Source organism: Phoca vitulina, unplaced genomic scaffold (genome assembly GCF_004348235.1).
Source record: "Phoca vitulina isolate PV1807 unplaced genomic scaffold, GSC_HSeal_1.0 scaffold1, whole genome shotgun sequence".
Classification (NCBI taxonomy): Eukaryota; Metazoa; Chordata; class Mammalia; order Carnivora; family Phocidae; genus Phoca; species Phoca vitulina.
The window spans coordinates 59,823,744-59,848,825 of record NW_022589704.1 but is presented as its reverse complement, the minus strand read 5'-3'; the positions used below and the strand labels follow the sequence as shown (position 1 = coordinate 59,848,825).

Genomic DNA, 25,082 nt, shown 5'->3' with positions numbered 1-25,082 from the left:
ATAGGTATAAAACTATAAAGAAATGAAGAGTAGGGCTGGTGTTAAAGAGGAGAGAAGGAGTATGATGGGGAGGATATGTGGGAATTTCTGAGGTGTTAGAACTATTCTATTTTTTGACATGGGTAGTTACATGGATGTTCACTTTATGATTTTAAAATATTTGTGTATATACATACATACATGTACATCGCATGTACTTTCTGTATACTCCACAATAAGAAAGTATACAAATGGCCAGTAAATATGAAAAGACATTCAACCTTACTAGTAATTAGGAAAATGAAAATTAAAACAACAGTGATCACCTGTCATGATTCACCTAAAATGTAAGACTGATAATATCCATTTTTGCGGAGGTTACAAAGAAAGAGGCATTCTCATATGCTGTCAGTAGGAAAGTAAATTAGTAAAGACTTTTTGAGGAACAATGTGGCAATATATACAAAAATGTAAAACCCATGTATCTTGTGAATCATCAGTTCCAATTTTAAATATCCTAATGAAATACTAGCACACATATTCGAAATATATGTACAAAAAGATGTATACCATTCACTACGGTAGGGCTTGCAACAGTGAAAAAAATGAACGTTAATAGGGAGTATTTACGAAAAGTGTCATAACTCATACAATGCTGTCCTATGTAGCTATTAAAAATTACGATCAATCTTTATGAATGGGCATGGAAAGATCTCAAAGATATTAAATGAACAAAAGTCACAGAACAATACATACATAGCATAACCCTGTTTTAAAAATATAAATATATACATACTTTTTTCTATAGAGATGTATGAAAAACAGACTACAAATTTAGACTTTAACCTATTAGTGATTACCTCTCAGGCAGGGAGTGGTGAAGGGAGAAGCAGGGTGAAGAGGGCACTTTCATATCTTACTCTAATACAGTTGACCCTCGAACAACTTGGGTTCGAACTGTGTGGTTGGTCCACTTATATGCAGATTTTTTTTTAATACAGTACTGTAAATATATTTTCCTTATGATTTTCTAAATGTTTTCTTTTCTCTAGCTTACTTTATTATTAGAATACAGTATATAATATATATAACATACAAAATATGTGTTAAGTGGCTGGTTATGTTATTGGTAAGGATTCTGGTCAATAGTAGGCTATTAGTAGGTAAGTTTTCGGGGAATCAATATATGCCAGTTTTCCACTGTGCTGGGGGTTGGTGCCCCCTGCCCCCAAGTTGTTCAAGGGTCAATTATATACACAGATATTCTATGAATCTTTTGTAAGAACATATCCATGGACTACTTGAATATTTTTAACAGGTGGTAATAGTGAAACAACTGTACTGCTATTTATTCCATTCCAATGAGAACTGAATACATTTGGGAATAACTTGCTTTCAAAGCTAAGTCTTCTGTTTCTTGAGGGCCTGAGAGCCTATGGTTGTGGTGCAGGGCTGTGAGCCATCAAGGGTAAGTGCCGTGGAGGATGCTAAGTGACTGGGTCTATCTCCAGGTTTGCCCCTTGGAAATATTTGCATACATTCTCATATCCTGGCTCATTGGCAACAGCAATAATGTTTTCCCAAAGCACTTTGCTAAAGTAAATTGTGATGTACACATCAAATCACAACCATAGTAAAGTGTAGATGTGGCTGTCAAGATGCATGTTTAGATCTAAATTAGTAATCACACCCTTCGTGAGTGACTTTTGGAGTAAGTAGTTTGGATTTGGATTTGGATTCATAAGGAAGAACCTAGAGCCACTAAAAATCACAAGACACAGCTTCTCTTTTTCTTCTTCCCTCCCCCCTCACTCCCATAGCCCTTTCCAAATCAAATAATTTCCTATAGAAGTGGGAGAGAGGGAAACGTAATGATGAGTTATTTGGAACTGGTAGTGAATCGAAATAAAAAGCACTATCAGTGTATTTATGAAGGAAAATCCAACTACATGTATACATTTTGGTGTGCATTTTATTATTTTTTTTGGAATCATATCCATATGAAGAAAAATTGCCAAAGTATCCTTTAATCTTGAAAGCTAGGCCCTTGCCTTGCCGTGTCAGAGAAAAGCAAAACGAAGTCAGTAATGCTGGAGACACCACTGTTCCCAAATGCACACTGACCGGAGAGATGCTATCGAGGAAATGCCTTTTGATTGATGATGAACAGAGGAGAATCTACACACGTTAAATACAAATGGAAACACGTCAGCACACACAAGCCATTAGCCTGGTCCTCCGGCATCCACGAGCATGCATCTTTTCCAAAGGATCTCTTATTCAATGGTGTAAGCACTTGGTCTCATTATGCCTCCTATCAGCAAATACCTTTTTATTCCAGAATGGAAAACGAGCTGGGAATTAAATACATCCAATATTGATGCTTTATTGCCATAAGTCACCAATAAGAGAATGAATTTAATTTTAATACATTTATTTTTGTGTGACTCTTAATAAAACACTTTCAAAACATTCTGTACATTTCAAGCCACTTAGAACTGCAGTACATTCTATAAACGTGATTTGTTGGGATGAGGTGCCAAGATGTCTCTGTACAAAGATGTACAATATGTACAGTCACTGTAAGTGCAAGCTGTGCAAAGCAGTCTAGGACACTAATTCACGCCAAGGCTTAGAAAACACTTCAACACTTAACACTAAAGCTCAAAACTGCGTTGTTGCTTTTTCCTGGGCAAATGGTTACTTTATAAACAAATATATGTATATGTCATATAGAAAGAATAGTTTGACTCCTCAGCTCAGTCAGCACCATGCAGCTGACTGGATACATTACAGGGCTGCTCTTCTAGGCTTCTCTGTCCAGGGCACCATCTTGCCACGCTCAACGGTTGTCTCATCACTGAGCTGCCGCCACCACTGCCTTTGGCTGAACTACAGCAACACTAGGAGATTTAAATTTGGGGAGATAAAGGCCAAACTTGTTTTCAATGCCAGCAAAAGTGGCCGTGGCAAGTCTGTATCCACCGATGTGATCGGGATTGGCAGGAGGAAGGTCTGCGATGCGTGACTTAGGTGTTGGTTCTGAGCCAGAGGGTTTGCTGTTGATAGGAAAAAGCCAATGGTTAGAGTGCTCAAGGCTGATGCGGATGGCACATGCGGACAGGACATTTTCAGTCTCACCCATGCGCCCCAAAGAGGAGTGTTTGTCCGGCTACTTCCTTGTCATCTATGCCACATTTCTCAGGATTTATGGCTGCTTGGAAAGCAACACATTCGTATTTTTTATTTGGAAGAGAAATGGCCTCAATTTATAAATAGATCCACAGAGAAAAGATCAGAAGAAAATACACTTAAATATTAACACTCTCAGGGAAGTAGGATTGTGAGTGATTTTCCCTTTTATACTTTTACGTTCTCCAAGTTTTCTGCATTAAGCATAAATTAGTCATAAAAAGTTTACATTTTTCTTTTATTTTGACATAGTTAAAAAAAGTTAACTTTTTAAGTGGTAGACTCATGACGGTTATTACTAAATTTAAAGAGACATAGATATAATTCTTACTTTTACAGAATGTGAAAGCACAGAAAAGCCTGGAATTGTAAGATTGCTATTCTTACTTCCTACTTTGTAGAAGTCTCTCTATTCCTTGGGTTCAGCAGCTAATTCCCTGTTTGGCCTTTAAGCAAGGAAGGGGGTCAAAGGTTTATGAGCTGATGACCCAGATATGGGATTTGATTATCTGCTGAAAAGCTGACAATTAATTGCTTTAGGTAAAACCTTGCCCACCCAGCAGATTCAACAAGTAATTCCTTTTCTTCCCAGCACAGGCTTCAAGTGGCCCAATTCCTGACCTAGATTTCACAAGTAATTATGTCCATATGCATAACCTCTTTCTGAACGTTTTTTTTTTTTTTTTCTTTTCTGTTTGTTAGCTCTAAGAACATCTATACCTACCTAATAATAAATAAAAATAAAGACTGAAGTCTCGGAGGTGTGAAAAGGCTTGAGTCTTGGAAACAAAGTTCATAAAACTGTTACTAAAACAAATTTACCTTATATCTGGTGAAAAGGCCATATAATAGAATTCAAATAATAAGGACCTAAATCCATGAAGCTCTGTATTTGCTTACACTAAAAAAGATAATTTATTCACGTAACAGTTTAATTTGCTGCTTGCCTTCACTTTCCCCAAGTCGCTGCTTAACACTGCGTATGATGTCCCCTCATACGGAAGCTTCTCAAGCCCACTGTTTTAAATGCACTGGTCCTGTAGGGTTCTCTGTCCTACCCAGTTCTAGGAGTTCCAAAACTGCCTCCGCAGGCTGAACAAAGACCTCTTTTGGTTTCGGTGCTTTCTTTTACAAGGAGTTGAACAGCTGCACTTACAGGCCTCCAAAATCAATGTAAAACCACCGCTGGAGAAGTTCGTAGGTGACCAAGGTAACACCAAACTGGGGAGAAGATCGAAACACTCGAGCTGAAAAACAGACGGGAGTGGGGATACTGAACATGACTGTGGCAAAGCCAGTTGGTGAGTAATGGGAGCAGGTCCCTAACAGCAGCGAGCCGTTCTGCATGGCCGTAGCCCCTACCTGCAGTCCCCTTCCAAAATGCTGAGGGCCCCTCTTCCCGGAGTATCTTCCTGAAACAGTCAATGACACCACTGTATGTCGTCTGGCCCGCACGGGCGGCCACCTGCAGTCTTGTCTTGATGACATCAGCGGGGGTCACCAGGGAAGCAGCAGGCACACCTTTCAGGAGAAAGGCACACTGAAGTCACCCAAAGTACCTTATAAGGAGCAGAAATACTGCCGACAGCCAACAATACAATTAGCAACTTTAACTGCTCTAACTCCAGTAAGTAGGTGCCTGGGCACTCATGGAAAAAAGGATACATAAGCCTATTAGCTGCTTCAGTGTGGAACAAAATTCTTTTTTCTTTCTGAATTAGGAAAATCACTCTACACTGCATGATCCCAAAGAACTAGGAGAGGAAAAAACGCAGCAATATTACTAGGACAATTCCCAAGTGTTCCCTTTTAGGTTTCAATCATTTTACCTCCTTTTTTTTTTTTTTTTTTTTTAAGATTTTATTTATTTATTTGAGAGAGAGAGCACAAGAGGGGGGAGCAGGAGAGGGAGAAGCAGACTCCCTGCTGAGCAGGGAGCCCGATGCGGGACTCGATCCTGGGACTCCAGGATCATGACCTGAGCCGAAGGCAGTCGCTTAACCAACTGAGCCACCCAGGCGCCCCATTTTACCTCCTTTTTTTCAGCAAATAAGATACAAGTACTTCTGTATATAATAAAAAATGAGGACACTGCCCGTTTGATGAGATGCTAAACGTAGTGTTTTCTTGCTGATTCTTGTCACCTTACTGTGCAAGGTGAATGTCAATAGTCATATCCACTCACCTGTTTGAGGGGCTAACTCGGGAGTTGGCTGAGACTCTTTTCAGACATGCTTACATGACAGAAGTCATTACAACGGGAGCTGAGGCGGCCAGGCAACCAGTTAAGGAACAATAGGGGAACTGGTCATCAAAAGGCCTCATCATCTATCCCCTGTGCCGGAGCTCCCTGGGTCATGCTGAGATTGATCAGCAGTGGGACACCCAAGATAGATTTCACAACCACATCTTTCCCTTATAAAACAAAGCTGGGGACAAAGGAGCAAGATAACCTTCCTCAGAGGGATGATATTCAATTGGGCCTCTGACTATCACTGAATCTCCACTAGGCAGATGGAGCTGGCGGACCTGTGGGACCTGTGGGAGCCGCTGTTATAGGAGGACGCAAATACCTCCGCTCCACGCGGCCCTGCACCGTAGTCAGATGAAACTAGGTGAACTACCTGTCTTTGGAATGTTCTGAATTCTAAATGTTCTTAGGGCCTGCCAGCAAGGCTTTACTGGTAAAAATTAGAAAAAAATCATCTCTCATTCTGAAAACCGACATCAAATATCTGGGGGCAAGAAGTTGGCACTGACAGTTCCATGAAAACGTTTACTTGGTTCCATCAACCACTGGCAAAATGCCTGTCCACGATTAGACTGTTCTTTGGCTGTTTTTTTGTTGTTTTGTTTTGTTTTGTTACTGCTGACTGGAAAGCAGAGGCAAACGCTTGGGGGGAAAATCTGCTGGCCCCATTTAAAAGTGGGAGACTTTGGTGAGTACGGAAAAGGGGCTGGAGGAGCACTCAGCGCCAACACGGAGCAGGCAGCTCTTCTGGCTTTTAAAGGACTGAAGTAACAAATGCCAGAGAACACGGGATTTGCTAGACCCCAAATAAGGGCTCAGAGCTCCCTGGGAGAGTTTCTTAACCACCACAAGTCATTCCCTGTCATCATGGGTGAGAACAAGAACACGGTCCATCCCAACACCCTCAGAACGCCACCACACACACTGCACTCTGGGAAGTGCTCAGGCTGTCCGGCTGTCCAGCCAGGGCACGGGAGGAGAATGAACGCAGTGAGAGCTACACAGTGCCATGAGCCCAGGCAGGCAGACCGACATCGAGCATCTGGACACTACGTTTGAGTTGGTGTTCACCCTTCACGTTTCTATCCTGGACCAGCAGTAATGGGGAGCAAACACACGCCCTTTCCTTCCTCTGTCATTTCTGAGAGCTGGTACAGCCAAGAACACCTGGTCCTCCCCCTCTATCCCCAGTCAGCTCCTTCAAGAGGAAGGCTAGACCTGTGAGATTAGAAGGAAACAACTTAGTACCTTCCTACATTTGTTAGGCTCCTCTTTCAGATGGAATCTCTTTTGTGTCTAACTTGGGAACTCAGACCAAATGAACATTTTCATTTGTTCCACTGACATTTGAGCTCCTATTATTACTATGCTGGCCATGAAGGGAAAGCAAAAATGAAGAAAATGAAACTCTTGCCCTCAAAAAGCTCCCAGCCTAGTACAGAAAATAGAACTTATGCAAACAACTATTACTAAAGAAAGTGTTAAGGGACAGAGAAGGGATGCCAATTGAGTACAGAGTCGTTTGCCGGGGAAGTCCTGCTCACTTGTATCTAACGAGAACGATGGTAGAAGGAACATCGACAGTATCATGAAGAAAGCTCAATTTTGAGCCAATCATGTAGACTCCATCATGCAGAAATAGCAAGTGAGGCATGCTAGACCTGGGCATCACATGAGGTACAATGGAGCAACTGATTTGATGAAGAACTCTTCCACCTTTATGCTCAGCTTGGCTGCACCCAAGGTTTCAGGGGCACGGGAGGCTAAGAAGCATGTTAATGATGAAAGCCCAATTTAGATGGGCAGATCTAATTTGGCTCTGAGTTGCTAAGCTGCATTACGCTGTTTATCCACATTATGCAAATGTAATTAACTCTCATCAGAATTACAGCACATCCCACAAAGGAGGAAAAGCGATCATATTTAAACTAAGTCAGATACAAACAATAACCCTTCCAGAAATAAAGGCGGACAGTGCACAGAAATTGTGTACTTCTTCAAGAGAATGGGGGGGGAGGGTTCTTTGGCTTAAAAAAAAAAAATTGTAGTTACCTGCCATGGCTCCAGCTGCAAGGAGATTTATACCTCCCACGTGTCCATTTTCATCAGCCAGAAGTAGTTTGCAATGAGCATAAACAGGAAAATAGATTGCAGAGAAGGGAATGTCTCGGAGGAAACACGCTTTGGCACCCTGTCACAAGTGAGGAAACAGTGCAAAACAGTTGTGTAAACAGGGCCGTGAATGCCCACAACGGATCCAGGGTGACAAGCCTTAGGTGTTCCCTCAAACAGCATGGGGACTGAGTGGAATGGAAATGGGGGGGGGGGAACGAGATGGGCATAGGAAATATACCTGGCTCAAAGTTTGGAGACCTAGGGTTAGTTAACTGGGTAATGATGTTATCCTGACAACTAAGAATTTTCTGGCATTTCCAATACAGATTCAGATTTTAAGGTTAATAAAAATTCAGTTCTCAAACCTCCAGGCTGTTTGTTCCGTGTGGCTTTGGAGGATGTGAGGGAGAGGGGCATGAGTGGGAACAGACTTGGAAACCTAATGTTAATACCTTGATTCCAAAGCAACGAGCAAAGGCAGCCCACAAAACTAACAATTCATCCATTTGGTCTACACAGCATAGAGCCCATGAAGTACCAGTTATGCTACAGGCAGTGGCAGTGGAAAAGAAAGGTGACTATTCTAGGGGACGGGAAAAAGAAACCACTCCTAGATAGCAGAGGATTGCGGGAACTGGGACAAATTATTCTAGCAGAAGATTCCACTGGAGTAGAAAGCTACCCAGGGAGAGCTCGTCTCAGTGACTGAGGAACAGTAAACACCTTCCTCAACTTGGTCAGTTGCCCAGGCTATTCTCCTGCCCAGGGCTTGACCTGAATACTCATCTTCCAGCTGAATACTCCATCTTCAGCCCCTGTTTCCCTAATGGTTCTGTTTTGAAAAGACAAACTCAAAACATTAAAAAAAAAAAAGAAAAAAATCCAAGGACTCTCTAAAGGATGATACAGACAGAAGCAGTATTAATAAATTCAGCTCTCAAAGGGAATTCCAAAAAGGATGGGAATTGGGGGTGGAGGGGAGGAAATGTGTACAGAACTCTCTCAAGATAAGCATCATTGGTTTACTGGTCTCCTAAGAGCCCTGTACCTGTGTGATTCTAATCTAGAGAATTTCTGATTTCCAATTCGTAGCTACAGAAGCCAATTTACACATTTCTACAGTGATAGATCTATAAATAAATCAGATGCTGTAGAAACACTGTTGTCTAATAGCAGCCAAATTTACGTATTCCCCCCTTATGCTAGGCAAAAGAATGGAAAGAAATACTCTTCCTTGTTTAAGAAAAATAATAGCTTCTGCTCCATTACATCCGATCTGTAATGATGGGAGTAAGTGTACCTGCAGGGAAGGAGTCTGTTGACTGGCATTTTGCTAAAGTACAGTACACTCTGCGGTGTGTGTGTGTGTGTGTGTGTGTGTTTTAAATGGAATTCATTATTGACAAATCCCACCACTTAACTTCTTAAAGACCTGAATTCTCCCAAACTCTGCTACTGTTTCACTGTGGTCAAATTATTAAGGCAAACAGAAGCTCCTACTGGGAAGATAACAATAGAGATAACTCAGACTCAAAATAAACACAGGACTATTTTGAAGTCCTAAAAAACAGACCAAAGAGAACACCAAAGAAACTTTTCCCAAACCTGCCATCAAATTAAAGGCTGTGAGGCGGGCCTCCCTGCCGGCAGCTTCATAAAGGCTGAAGGCGACAACAGGACAGTGTGTTTGTATAGCCCACTGCCTCTAATAAAAGTGTGCTGATTTTGTCTTTTTGTCCGATTTTGTACTCGAGGAACCACCCTACTGGACAAAATTGCTTTTCCACTTTGCAGGGAGAAGCCTGGTTTCCACATTCTTTCACGGTTCTATTGAGTACATGACAAGCTCTCTACTGAGATCACCCAAGGGAATCTACTCACCTTATACAGACCAAAAAGTCCCAGGTCCCGGAGTACATTCAGGGCACTGACCCTGGGTCCTGTGGTGATCTCTCCAGCTACCTGCAGGCGAATCTTTACTATCTCCAGTGGATTAGTAAAGATGACTTGAGAGCCGCCAGCCTGCAGGCAAGGGAGGAGAGACGGAAGCAGATTTCCAAATCAGAGACGGACTGGAGCGTTACCAAGAAAAATCCAGAAAAGCCTCTGCACGGCACCGCTTTACTCCTCCCTCTTCATAGGGGAATGAGAGGCCCACACTTTGGCCAATGCTAGAGGGGCTCACAGGGACGGTCCCAAACTCAGTTTCAAGCGAATCTTATGTCTGGATTTGTTTTGATTTGAAATGTCAAGAGTATTTCTCAAACCAGTCTTTCCGGGGTCAACCCAGCCATATCCAAAATGGCAAAACTAATAAACACATTTGGAAAACAAAAGTGAAGCCAGATGAGGCAGCAGGGAGCTTCCCAATGAAAGGGAAAGAGATGGTAAAAGACTGGTTGGTATCTTTTGTAAGCTGGAGGTAAAATGTGGATCTACACGGGTCACTTTCCTTCTCTTAGCAAGGATTCATTTTAGCTCAGCCACCCGGTTCCGCTTCCTTGGATTGTAGAGCAATTAACACAACTTCGCCCCACAGAGGTGCCTAAGTCATAGGGGAAAAGTCTCCCCCCGTTCAAATTCTAAAATCTATCATACCGAGCAAAACTCTTGGGACAGATACGCAGCTAAAAGGAGAGAACCTAGAAAGACACTTTCAGTGTCAAGACAAAACCAGAAAAACTCTGCTGGGAAATGGATCATCTAGTTACCATGAGTAGGAAACTGGGCAGATCAAAGCTACACTCCACAATGGTAGTGAGTGACAGGGATTTGAATTTGGATAATAAGGGTGTATTTGAATCTGAAATCTGTTAACTGGGAGGGGGGAAAGAATGTGTAACAAAACTGCTACCAATTCTTTTTTTTTTAGTTTTTTGTAAGGAAAAAATGTGTTTGTATGGGTGTGTGTATATGATATATAAAAATACACTTTTAAAGCATAAATATAGGGGCGCCTGGGTGGTTCAGTCGTTAAGTGTCTGCCTTCGTCTCAGGTCATGATCTCAGGGTCCTGGGATCGAGGTCCCCCCATCAGGCTCCCTGCTCAGAGAGGAGTCTGCTTCTCCCTCTCCCTCTGTCTCCTCCCTGCTGCTCATGGCTCTGTCTCTGTCTCTCTCTCTTAAATAAATAAAATCTTGTAAAAAAAATAAAACATATCTCCACGAAGTGAAAAAATCTCATTTGTACATCTTCATCTGAACTGCAGCTGTTTATATTACACAATCATAACCATAGTCACATAATCATATTATACTATATACTTGTAACTTCACTGCAATAGCATGTCCCATGTGGAACAGGAACTAGGAAAGGCCTCACTGGGGCCAATTCCACTGGTATAGACACACTACAAAAAATACCCTTAAAACTCACGTGCAGCATTCAATGACACTTCAACACTCTACCTTCACCCACATTCCTGTTCATGTTTCTAAAACCCACAGTCCTTCCAGTCCTACTTCCAAGGGGTAGCAGGTCTCAGCCCATTCTCCTCAACTCTGCCTGCTCCAACCCTGACCCCTTACTCCTACGGACCACGCTGTCCCCAAGTGCCAACACTGACACAAGAGCCCTTCCGGCTCTGTGGGAAGCTTACTATCCGGGATTCCCCAGGGCCCTGATCCCTTTGCTGTCCACCCGGCATGGGGGTGCAGCAATGTGCTGTCTCTCTCTGGGTTTCCACAATCCATACCACTGGCACACAAACCCCAGAGGGACAACTGACCCAATTTTACATGTTGATATGCCTGAGTTTCCCTCTCTTAATTTACTGCGCTGCAGGGAGAAGGAAGCATTTCAATGTTTCAATCTAAGCAAACAATACTTTCAAAAGGATTGCTGGGTGAAAAATTATGTTAAAATGATAATCCAAGTAATTGCTCCCATAGCTAGTATTAAAGACCAAACCAATTGAAAAAGTTTACTACTTCCCTGAAATCTCATGTTTAAATAATGGTTGCGAAGACTACCTTTGGGAAAATGCACCTTATGTTCTAAACTAAAGCAGATTAAAAAAAAAAAAAAGGACAGAAACACAAATTTTGATTATAATCTCCAAATTTTGCCACCATCAGATAATGTCAAACCTTGGACGCCATTCATTAATTATGGACATCATGTTTAAACAAATACAAAGTTCTTCCATGTTTTTAATCATTAGTAAAGTACAATGTCCCACAGAGCAGGCATACTCCAGTCAGTCACCCCACCCCACAGCTCCTCCTCCTCTCCTCACCAGGCCCTTCGGGAAATAATTGCCAGTAGACTGAGATTTGTACTCCTTCGGCAACCCTTCACATTTCTTTCTGAGTATACATGTAACATCTAACACATTAACTTTTGTATGCTTTGAAGATCTGTTACCCAGAATGCATACTAAGTCCTGAGGATGCAATGGACATAAGGACAAAACTAAACTGATCTGCATTTATGTATACATCTGACGAGTGAGCATGTAAAGAAGAAAGCAGTGAGTGTAGCAAGGCGCACATCTGTGAGTGTGTTTCACACTTACGTACTCTACTGTATTTGAAGGGAGAAAACGTCTAGCAATTGCATAGTCTGTATATGACTTAAATATTTATATTTTTAAAAACTTTATGATAGGCCTAGGAATACGTAGGCCAATACTACCCAGAAACATTGAATAATTTTAAAAAAATAAAAATTGTTATTTAAGTTGTCTAAAACTTTGGTAACACTTAAAGGGAAACATCCATGGCAAATACGCACTGTCCTTTTCTAAACTCTGAGACTGACCACTATCTCACACATGTTAAACTGGGGACAGTGGGATGGGGGAAGAAAATGTGCAATTAATTCAATCCCTCTAGTAAGAAATCTAGAGACATAGAACAAGGATTATGTTTTATCACATTCTTAACTGTTTCCTCTCTGAAAAACAAACACAGGAAAATAGCATTTCTCTTCTATTTTAAGGCTCTACTGATTGTGAGTGATATTATTACATTAAAAACAGCTTTTCACAGGGAAAAAACACAGTAAACATAATCAATGAATATAATGAATTTCAGGAAGTATCAAATTGTGAAATAAAAATATGGTAACTTTTCAATGGAAAAAAGTATCTGTATTTTTACAAATATGCTAATTATGTTTGCTGTTCTACAAATATGCAAATATGTTTGCTACTTTAAAGAGCAACGATGTTAAACAAAAAAATGTAAATGCCCAATACGGAAACAGTTAAGTAGAAACAATTATAAGCTCTTAAGCAATAAGATCTGGTAATAAAATTATGCCAAGTAACATAAACCAAACATAAAACATAGGTATGCACTGATCAAAATTAGTTTGTCAAAATTAGAATGGCTAAAGCATGAAAATATTGGTTGCCTTCTGGAAAGAGAAATGAGTACCTGAAAGAATTTTTAAAGCATACCCTATTGTTCCTTTTAAATTCTGAATCATGAAATGTATTAAGTACTCAAAAACACCAACCAAAAAACAAGAAACAGAACTGGTCTTAGAAACAATGGCTTCCTTTATAGACTAGGTCCTCTCTCACATTCTTCCCCATGATAAATTTGGTATTTATATACATTAAATGCATTTTAAAAACTAGTTAGCACTAGTTATCTGCGGATCCAAAACTTTAAACAGGCTTATCCATCTATGTAGATATGAACATCAAAAAAATCTAAGCAATTATAGCTAGTGATCTGAAATAACAAAGATATCTAAAATTTCAAATTACATCATGATGATACACAGTTCTATACTCTTAGTGGACTTGGTCTAATTTGACATCCTGATGCTTACATTAGATAACACCATTCCATGCAGCACATTCGGTGACTTTTTCCCCCTTACCGAATTACCAAAATTAGCTTCGAAACTTCTAATGGTGAAATTTCCCTCTTCAAATCTGCTGCTTATTCTTATAAAGAGAGGCAAACATTAATATTAAAACTTTCAGAGGCTTTCATTTTTCATTACCAAGTTGTTTTGTTGTTCTAGAAATGAATTACAAATGACACAAAAAAAGAGAATAAATCTCATTTTGAATGAAGGTTATCTATATATAACAGAAATGGAAAGAATGTAAACACTTCCATTTAATCTTGTGTCACATAATTGTTTTTTTAATGAGAAAATAAACTAAAGTGGGCAGTAAAAATTAGGAGGAAAAACTATGTAATATTGAGATGTCACCAGGCCTCTGATGTGCCTGAGGCCAAGGGGTTGCACACAGGATTAGGCCTGTTCAACCTCCTGCCCTTAAAATCCTACCCCAGGGGCAGAGTCCACAAAGAGGCAGGCGACCTGGCCCTGCTTGTGCCCAGTCTCCTGTTTACTTTCTTCTTTGATCTGTTTTCTCCTGTCGTTTGGAACTATTTCCCTCCTACTACAATCTGAACAATTCATTATAGTCTTCCCCTACAGAGATTGATGAAAATCTAACTTCAATTTAAGGCCACACCAGGAACTTGAACAGATGTACAAAATATGTGCATTTAAAATAACCAAGCTAATAAAAGCCACAGAATTAGCTGTCACTAGGACTGACTCAAGAAGAATAGGAACAGTGACTCTGTCTCACATGCCATCAACCAAGCATTCTTAGATATTTTATAAAGCAATGGGAAATGCAATGGTTCTTTCTAAAATAGCCTAGGACCACGATAACTTAAAAGGAGTAAGTTGCAATTTGCTCACTGCTGAGTCACTGATACATGCCAGGGTGTTAGGATATGGATAGATAAAACTACACATAGCCCTAACTAGGGTAAAGGAAGAGTCAAAACCTCTGTGTACCTATCATGAGCCACTCAGACATAAATATATATAGACTCTGAACTTGTTCACATATGTATATGCTCACACAAGTATGCATGCATCAAGTTGGGGAGCACACTGATTCCTGGGACGGCACGTGGAGATACCATTTCCAACAACTCTTTGGAGATATGCAAACTCAGTTTGCTGAGGAAGACACAGCATAAGGGCTGGTCAGCTACAAATCATGGCCCTAGGATTAGTAAATGCTCCAACTAACAAGTGGACCTCTTGCTGCACCTATGGGTGTGGACACCCATAGGCCGAAGGGAGGAAGCATGGAAGAGTAGAAAGATTCTAGGTTTGTTGATCTATACTGTCATTAACTTTGTAACCTTGGATAGGTCATAACCTTCCCAGTCCTTGGTTTCCTGATATGACAATAGGGATCCCAACAACTGCCCCCATATACCTCGCAGAGCTCTTGTGCACTAATGTGGAAGCACTGTGCAGACTGAAGGGAAGGGATGTATTCTTCAGGAGCTATGTTCACACAGGGCTAAGAACATCTGCAACATGATGAGATGACACTAGCCTTTTTGCTGAGCAATAAATCTGTTCTGAGTCAAAAGACTTCTACCCATTCAGAAGTATACACTCTGAAAGAGGTAATGTGATCAGGCAGGTATGTGCTCTGGTTAGAGTTTAACATAAATATAGGTACTTACCAATGGGACATTTTAAAAAATACATATAGATCAGTCCATTTAGACTAATTAACTTTCTGCTTTTTTGACTTGGAAAGACATTAAATTTTTTTCCTTTTTAAGTTTATAGATAGTCTAAGAAACTCTACATAATCTTTTCTTTGAAAAAACCACCACAGAGGGGGCAGGTCAACATGGTATAGAAAAACCCAGAACACACCAAATCTACACCTACATATAGAACAATTCTCTCTGAAAAAGACGTGAAAACTAACTCAACAGCTCCTCCACAACAACGGATAAAAAGACCACAATGAGACAGGTAAAACAGGCAGAGATGCAGTATGGCCAAAAACCCCACTCACACGGGGATGACCCACAAGCAAGAGTGATCTCACAAATACAGAGAACATCCGTGAGGAGCAACAGGTTCGAGTTCTACATCAGGCACCCCAACTCTTGGGACCTGTACCAGAGAGACAAGTCCCCAAAATATCTGGCTTTAAAGACCAAGAGATCCAAAGAGCTAAAGGAAACTGAGACTCCCCGTTTGAAGGGTTCACGCACACACTCACGCTATGACCCAGCGCAAAAGCAGCAGGTTAGAGGGCACCTACACCACATGTGACAGAGATCCACTGGCTAGACATAAGGCATCTGCGGGAAGGAGAGGGGCTTGTGGGAACCCTCTCTGAGGATGAGGGTGCTGACAGGTGCAATTCTGCACTCTTCTCCTGCCTGGGTGGTGCTGGCACTGGTAGGCATCATTTTTGTACTCTTCCTCTCCTTGCCCCAACCCTGCACTCTCCCGGAGCCTTGCTCTGCTAAACCCAGTGGGCAAGCTTACCCCAGCCCTGCCCTCTCCTGTGACTCCAGCCCTGCTAACCCTGGCAGGTGAGCTTACCCTGGCCCAGCACTTTCATGAGGCCCTCCCAAAGCAAGTGGGTGCATGCAGTCCACACAGGGGATACCCCTTGAGCATCTGTAGTCACGGGACTGGCATTTCTGGGGCCCATGGGACTGAAACAATTGGAGAGACAGTTCTTAACAGGCTATCACCCCCAGAGTACACAGGCAACAGACAGAAACACACCCCCATCTTCCTGTGAGCACTTCTTCAAGACTGGGAGAGACAGCTGTTTTGCCTAATATAGAAAAACAAATAGAGTCAAGCTGAGGAAACAGGAATGTGTTCCAAATGAAAGAACAAGACAAAATCCCAGGAAAAAAAAATCTCAATGAAATGGAGATAAGTCATTTACCTGATAAAAAGTTCAAAGTAATGGTCATAAAGATGCTTACCAATCTTGAGAGAAGAATGGATGAATAAACAGAACTTCAATAAGGGGACATATAATGTAAGAAAGTACAAAAAAGAAGAGCTGAAAAATGCAATAACTGAACTGAAAAATATACTAAATGGATTCAACAGCAGACCAGATGAAAGAGAAGAGAGGCTCAGTGACCTGGAAGACAGGGCAGTAGAACTCACCCAGAGTGACAAAAAAGAATTGCTGCAGGTCTACAAATAGAAAAGTGACCACATTCTGCAAGAATCACAAGATGGAAAAACTCACCTCAAAAAAGAGAACAAGAGGCAGTACTGACTGCCAGGGACCTAATCAGTATGGATATAAGATGTCAGAATTAGAGTTCAGAATAATGATTATGAAATACTAGCTGGGCTTGAAAACAGCATAGAAGACACTAGAGAATCACTTTCTGGAGAAATAAAAGAACTAAAACCGAATCAAGTTAAAATCAAAAAGGCTATTAATGAGATGCAATAAAAATGGAGGCTCTGACTGCTAGGATAAATGAGGCAGAAGAGAAAATTAGTGATACAGAAGACCAAATGATGAAAAATAAAGAAGCCGAGAAAAACGTGATAAACAACTACTGGCAAGGCTGTCATTCAAAATAAAAGGAGAGATAAAAAGCTTCCAGGACAAAAAGAAACTAAAAGGATTTGTGATCACTAAACCAGTCCTGCAAGAAATAATAAAGGGGATCTTGTAAGCGAAGAGAGAACCCAAAAGTAATATAGACCAGAAAGGAACAGAGACAATATACAGAAACAGTGACTTTACAGGTAATACAATGGCATTAAATTCCTATCTTTCAATAGTTAACTCTGAATGTAAATGGGCTAAATGCCTCTATCAAAAGACACAGGGTATCACATTGGATAAAAAAAAGCAAGACCCATTGATATACTGTCTGCATTTTATTTTTCTTAAAGATTTTATTTATTTATCAGAGAGCGCACAAGCAGGGGGAGCAGCAGACAGAGGGAGAAGCAGACTCTCCACTGAGCAAGGAGCCTGATGAGGGACTTGATCCCAGCACCCTGGGATCATGACCCGAGCCAAAAGCAGACACTTAACCTACTGAGGCACCAAGGCATCCCTGAAAGAGACTCATTTTAGACCCAAAGACACCACCAGATTGAAAGTGAGGGGGTGGAAAACTATTTATGTTAATGGACATCAAAAGATAGCTGGGGTGGCAGGGCCCCTGGGTGGCTCAGTTGGTTACGCGACTGCCTTTGGCTCAGGTCATGATCCCGGAGTCCCTGGATCGGGTCCCGCATCGGGCTCCCTGCTCGGCAGGGAGTCTGCTTCTTCCTCTGACCCTCCCCCCTCTCATGTGCTCTCTCTCTCTCTCTCTCAAATAAATAAAATCTTTAAAAAAAAAAAAAGATAGCGGGGGTGGCAATTCTTATATCAAAAAAATTAGATTTTAAACCAAACACTGTAATAAGGGATGAGGAAGGACACTATATCATAATTAAAGGGTCCATCCAACAAGAAGACCTAACAATTGGAAATATTTATGCGCCTAACATGGGAGCAGCCAATTACATAAACCAATTAATAACAAAATTAAAGAAACACATTCAAAATAATACAGTAATAGTAGGGGACTTTAACATCCCACTCACTGCAATGGACAGATCACTTAAGCAGAAGATCAACAAGGAAACAAGGAATTTGAATGACACACTGGACCAGATGGACTTCACAGATATAATCAGAGCATTCCATCCTAAAGCCACAGAATACACATCCTTCTCAAGTGCACATGGAACATTCTTCAGAATAGATCACATACAGTGTCACAAATCAGATAAACCAGTACCAAAAGATTGGGATCATTCTCTGCATATTTTCAGACACAGTGCTGTGAAACTGGAACTCAATCACAAGAGGAAATTTGGAAAGAACTGAAATACATGGAGGCTAAAGAGCATCCTACTAAAGAATGAATGGGTCAACCAAGAAATTAAAGAAGAATTAAATTCATGGAAACAAATGAAAATGAAGACACAACTGTTCAAAATCTTTGGTGGTCCTAAGAGGGAAGTATATAGCAATACAAACCTTTCTCAAGAAACAAGAAAGGTCTCAAATACATAAACTAACCTTACACCTAAAGGAGCTAGAGAAAGGACAGCAAAGAAAGCCTAAACCCAGCAGGAGACAAGAATTAATAAAGATTAGAGCAGAAATCAATGAATTAGAAACCAGAAACACAGTAGATCAGAAACTAGGAGCTGGTTCTTTGAAAGAATTAAGATTGATAACCCCTGGCCAGACTTATCAAAAAGAAAAGAAAAAGGACCCAAATAAATAAAAATCATGAATGAAAGAGGAGAGATCACAACCAACACTGAAGAAATACAAACAATTATAAGAACATATGATGAACAACTATATGCCAACAAATTAGGCAATCTAGAAGAAATGGATGCATTCCTAGAAAGGTATAAACCACAAAACTGAAACAGGAAGAAATAGAAAACCTGAACAAACCCATAACCAGCAAGGAAATTGAAGCAGTCATCAAAAATCTCCCAACAAACAAGAGTCCAGGGCTGGACGGCTTCCCAGGGGAATTCTACCAAACATTTAAAGAAGAATTAATACCTATTCTTCTGAAGCTGTTTCAAAATATAGAAATGGGGGGCGCCTGGGTGGCTCAGTCGTTAAGCGTCAGCCTTCGGCTCAGGACATGATCCCAGGGTCCTGGGATCAAGCCCTGCATCGGGCTCCCTGCTCAGCGGGAAGCCCGCTTTTCCCTCTCCCACTCCCCTTGCTTGTGTTCCTTTTCTCGCTTTGTCTCTTTCTGTCAAATAAATAAATAAAATCTTTAAAAAAAAAAAAATGGAAGGAAAACTTCCAAACTCTTTCTATGATGCCAGCATTACCTTGATCTCAAAACCAGACAAAGACCCCACCAGAAAGGAGAATTACAGACCAATATCACTGATGAACATGGTTGCAAAAATTCTCACCAAAATACTAACCAATAGGATCACACAGTACATTAAAAGGATTATTCACCACCACCGAGTGGGATTTATTCCTGGGCTGCAAGGGTGATTCAACATCCGCAAATCAATCAATGTGATATATTACATTAATAAAAGAAAGGACAAGAACCATATGATCCTCTCAACAGATGCAGAAAGAGCATTTGACAAAGTACAGCATCCTTTCTTCATTAAAATGATTCACAGTGTAGGGATAGAGGGAACATACCTCAATATCATAAAAGCCATCTATGAAAAGCCCACAGCAAATATCATTCTCAATGGGGAAAAACTGAGAGCTTTTCCCCTAAGGTCAGAAACACAGCAGGGATGTCCTCTATCACCACTGCTGTTCAACATAGTAGTAGAAGTCCTAGCCTCAGCAAACAGACAACAAAAAGAAATAAAAGGCATCTAAATCGGCAAAGTGGTCAAACTCACTCTTTGCAGAGGACGTGATAGTCTATGTGGAAAACCCAAAAGACTTCACCCCAAAATTACTAGAATTCATACAGCAATCAGCAAAGTAGCAGGATATTCAATCAATGCACAGAAATCAGTTGCATTTCTATACACTAACAATGATACAGAAGAAAGAGAAATTAAGGAGTCGATCCCATTTACAATTGCACCCAAAACCATAAGACACCTAGGTAAACCTAGCCAAAAAGGCAAAGGATCTATACTCAGAAAACTAGAAAACACTCGAAAGAAATTGAGGAAGACACAAAGAAATGGAAAAACATTCCATGCTCATGGACTGGAAGAACAAATATTGTTAAAATGTCTATGCTACCTAGAGCAATCTACACATTCAATGCAATCCCTATCAAAATACCATCAACCTTTTTCAAAGAAATGGAACAAATAATCCTAAAATTTATATGGAATCAGAAAAGACCCAAATAGCCAAAGGAATGTTGAAAAAGAAAAGCTGGTGGCATCACAATTCTGGACTTCAAACTCTATTACAAAGCTGTGATCATCAAGACAGTATGGTACTGGCACAAAAACAGACACACAGATCAATGGAACAGAAGAGAGAGCCCAGAAATGGACCCTCAACTCTATGGTCAACTAATCTTTGACAAAGCAGGAAAGAATGTCCAATGGAAAAAAGACAGTGTCTTCAACAAATGGTGTTGGGAAAATTGGACAGTCACGTGCAGAAGGATGAAACTGGACCATTTCCTTAAACCATACACAAAAATGGACTCCAAATGGATGAAAGATCTAAGTGTGAGACAGGAGTCCATCAAAATCTTAGAGGAGAAAACAGGCAGCAACCTCTTCAACCTCAGGCACAGCAACTTCTTGCTAGACACATCTCCAAAGGCAAGGGAAACAAAGGCAAAAATGAACTATTGGGACTTCATCAAGATAAAAAGCTTTTGCACGGCAAAGGAAACAGTCGACAAAACCAAAAGCAACCGACAGAATGGGAGAAGATATTTGCAAATGACATATCAGATAAAGGGCTAGTATCCAAAATCTATAAAGAACTTCTCCAAAGAAGACATCCAAATGGCCAACAGACACATGAAAAAATGCTCAACATCACTCAGCATCAGGGAAATACAAATCAAAACCTCAGTGAGATACCACCTCATACCAGTCAGAATGGCTAAAATTAACAAGTCAGGAAATGACAGATGTTGGTGAGGATGCGGAGAAAGGGAAACCCTCCTACACTGTTGGTGGGAATGCAAGCTGGTGCACCACTCTGGAAAACAGTATGGAGGTTCCTCAAAAAGTTGAAAATAGAGCTACCCTACGACCCAGCAAATGCACTACTGGGTATTTACCCCAAAGATACAAATGTAGTGAACCAAAGGGGCACCTGCACCCCAGTGTTTATAACAGCAATGTCCACAATAGCCAAACTATGGAAAGAGCCCAGATGTCCATTGACAAATGAATGGATAAAGAAGATGTGGTATATATATACAATGGAATATTACTCAGTCATCAAAAAAGGTGAAATCTTGCCATTTGCAATGACGTGGATGGAACTAGAGGGTATTAGGCTAAACGAAATAAGTCAGTCAGAGAAAGACAATTATCATATGATCTCACTGATATGTGGAATTTAAGAAACAAAACAGAGGATCATAGGGGAAGAGAGGAAAAAATAAAACAAGATGAAACCAGAGAGGGAGACAAACCATAAGACACTCTTAATCATAGGAAACAAACTGAGGGTTGCTAGGAGGGAAGGGGGGAGAGGGATGGAGTAACTGGGTGATGGACATTAATGAGGACATGTGATGTAATGAGCACTGGGTATTATATAAGACTGATGAATCACAGACCTCTATCTCTGAAACCAATAATATATTATATGTTAATTAATTGAATTTAAATTTTAAAAAATAATAAATAAATAATAAAAATTGCTTTAACTGTTCTAAAAAAAAAAGGCAGGTATTACATAATAATAAAAGTCATTCCAGCAAGAATATATAACATTTGTAAATATTTATGCACTCAACAGAGGAGCACCTAAACATATAAAGGGAATATTAACAGACCTACAGGGAAAAATCGACAGTGATACAGTAATAGTAGGGGACTTTAATACCCCACTTACATCAATGGATAGATAATCTAGGTAGAAAATCAATATGGAAAAATTAGACTTAAAGGATACATTAGACCAGAGGGACTTAACACATACAAAACATTCCACCAAAAAGCAGAATACACATTCTTTGCAAGTACACACAGAACGTTCTCCAGGATAGATCACGTTAGGCCACAAAACAAGTCTCAATAAATTTAAGACTGAAATCGTATCAAGCATTTTTCAGACCACAATAGTACAAACCTGGAAATCAATCACAAAAAGAAAATAAAAATAAAAATCACAAATATGTGGAGATTTAACAACATGCTACTGAACAACTAATGGGTCAACAAAGAAATCAAAGAAAAAATTAAAAAATACCTTGAGACAAATGAAAATACAACACAACAAAACTATGAAATGCAGCAAAAGCAGATGTAAGAGGGAAGTTCATAGTGATATAGACCTACCTCAAAAAACAAAAATAATCTCAAATAAACAATCTAACTTTACACCTAAAGGAACTAGAAAAGAAAAACAAAGGAAGCCCAAAGTAAGTCAGTAGAAGGAAGGAAATAATAAGGATCAGGGCAGAAATAAAGGAGACTAAAAAGAAAATAGGAAAGATCAATGAAACTAACAGCTGGTTCTTTGAAAAGATAAACAAAATTGATAAACCTTTAGCTACACTAACTAAGAAAAAAAGAGGGTTCAAATAAATAAAATCAGAAATGAAAGAGGGTAAGTTATAAGCCATACCAAAGAAATACAAAGGATTATAAGGGGCTACTACGAGGGGCGCCTGGGTGGCTCAGTCCGTTAAGAATCTGCCTCCAGCTCAGGTCCTGATCTCAGGGTCCTGGGATTGAGTCCCACATTGGGTTCCCTGTGCAGCGGGGAGCCTGCTTCTCCCTCTGCCTGCCACTCCCCCTGCTTGTGCTCTCTGTCAAATAAATAAAATTTAAAAAAAAAAAAAAAAAAGAGGCTACTACGAAAAATTATATGCTGACAAACTGGACAACCTAGAAAAAATGGATAAATTCCTAGAAACATAAAACATTCAGTCTTCCAAGACTGACTAATGGAAAATCCGAATAGACTGATTACTGAGAAGGAGACTAAATCAGTAATCAAAAACCTCCCAACAAACAAAAGTCCAGAACCAGATGGCTTTACTGGTGAATCCTATGAAACATTTAAAGAAGAGTTAATACCTATCGTTCTCAAACTCTCAAAAATTGAAGAGGAGGGAATGCTTCCAAACTCATTTTATGAGGCCAGCATTATCCTGATACCAAACACCAAACAAGAACACCACAAAAAAAGAAAATGACAGACCCAAATCCCTGATGAACACAGATGCAAAAATCCTCAACAAAATATTAGTAAACCAAATTCAAAAATACATTAAGAACATCATACACCATGATCAAGTGGGATTTATTCCAGGATGTAAGGATGGTTGAACATCTGCAAATCAGTCATTGTGATACATCACATCAACAAAATGAAAGCTAAAAATCACATGATCATCTCAATAGATGCAGAAAAAGCATCTGGCAAAATTCAGCATCCATTTAATGACAAGCTCACAACTAACATCACACTCAATGGTGAAAAACTGGAAGCATAAATCTCTAAGATCAGGAACAAGAGAAGGATGCTTGCTTTCACCACTTTTATTCAACATAGAAATAAAAATTTTAGCCAGAGCAATTCAGCAAGGAAAAGGAACAAAAGGCATCCAAATTGGAAAGGAAAGAATAAAACTCATTATTTGCAAATGACATGATTTTATATACATAAAATCCAAAAGACCCCCAAAAAACTGAATAAACAAATACAGTAAAGTTGCAGGATACAAAGTCAACATACAAAAAGCTGTTGTGTTTTTCTACACTGACAATGAACTGTCAGAAAGAGAAATTACGAAAACAACTCCATTCACAATTGCATCAAAATGAATAAAATACCTAGGAATAAATTTAAGGTGGTAAAAACCTGTACATAAAAAACTACATTGATAAAAGAAATGGAAGAAGACCCAAATAAATGGGAAGATGTTCTGTGCTCATGGACTGGAAGAATTAATATTGCTAAAAAGTCTGTATTACCCAAAGCAATCTATAGATTCAATGCAATCCCTATCAAAATCCCATGGCATTTTCACAGAAATAGAGCAAAGAACCCTAAAATTTATATGAAACCACAAACAATCTTGAGTAGTCAAAGCAATCTTGAGAATGAAGGACAAAGCTGGAGACATTATGCTCGCTGATTTCAAGCTATATTTAAAAATGATAGTAATCAAAGCAGTATGGTTTTGGCATAAAAACATATAGATCAATGGAACAAAAAAAGAGTCTAGAAATAAACTCATGCATCTATAGTCAATTACTTTACAACAAAGGAAGCAAGAACATACAATGGGGAAAGGACAGTCTCCTCAATAAATGGTGTTGGGAAAACTGCACAGCCACATGCAAAAGAATGAAACTGTACCACTATCTTACCCCAAACACAAAAATTAACTAAAAATGTATTAAAAACCTGAATATAAGAGCAGAAACTATAAAACTCCTAGAAGAAAATGTAGGTGGTAAATGGGCAGAAGACATGAACAGACATTTTTCCAAAGAAGACATCCAAATGGCCAACAGCCACATGAAAAAGTGCTCAATATCGCTCGGCATCAGGGAAATCCAAATCAAAACCTCAATGAGATACCACCTCACACCAGTCAGAATGGCTAAAATTAACAAGTCAGGAAATGACAGATGTTGGCGGGGATGCGGAGAAAGGGGAACCCTCCTACACTGTTGGTGGGAATGCAAGCTGGTGCAGCCACTCTGGAAAACAGTATGGAGGTTCCTCAAAAAGTTGAAAATAGAGCTACCATATGATCCAGCAATTGCACTACTGGGTATTTACCCCAAAGATACAAAAGTAGGGATCCGAAAGGGTACGTGCACCCCGATGTTTATAGCAGCAATGTCCACAATAGCCAAACTATGGAAAGAGCCAAGATGTCCATCGACAGATGAATGGATAAAGAAGATGTGGTATATATATACAATGGAATATTATGCAGCCATCAAAAGGAATGAGATCTTGCCATTTGCAACGACGTGGATGGAACTGGAGGGTATTATGCTGAGCGAAATAAGTCAAACAGAGAAAGACATGTATCATATGACCTCACTGATATGAGGAATT

At 40.0% G+C, this 25,082-nt stretch overlaps 1 protein-coding gene across 3 annotated transcripts in view; it reads right to left on the bottom strand.

The window, feature by feature from the left end:
* Positions 1-1,933: 1,933 nt before the first annotated feature.
* The window catches only part of SLC25A12 (solute carrier family 25 member 12), a 198,042-nt gene continuing 174,893 nt past the window's right edge, over positions 1,934-25,082 (bottom strand). For all 3 annotated transcript variants that reach the window (XM_032408150.1, XM_032408158.1, XM_032408167.1), the window contains 5 exons: positions 9,419-9,559; positions 7,475-7,613; positions 4,534-4,692; positions 4,328-4,418; positions 1,934-3,038 (listed from right to left, as the gene is read on the bottom strand). In XM_032408150.1, the coding sequence (XP_032264041.1) occupies positions 2,837-3,038; positions 4,328-4,418; positions 4,534-4,692; positions 7,475-7,613; positions 9,419-9,559 (732 nt within the window). In that variant the 3' untranslated portion in view covers positions 1,934-2,836. The remainder of the gene's footprint in view (positions 3,039-4,327; positions 4,419-4,533; positions 4,693-7,474; positions 7,614-9,418; positions 9,560-25,082) is intronic.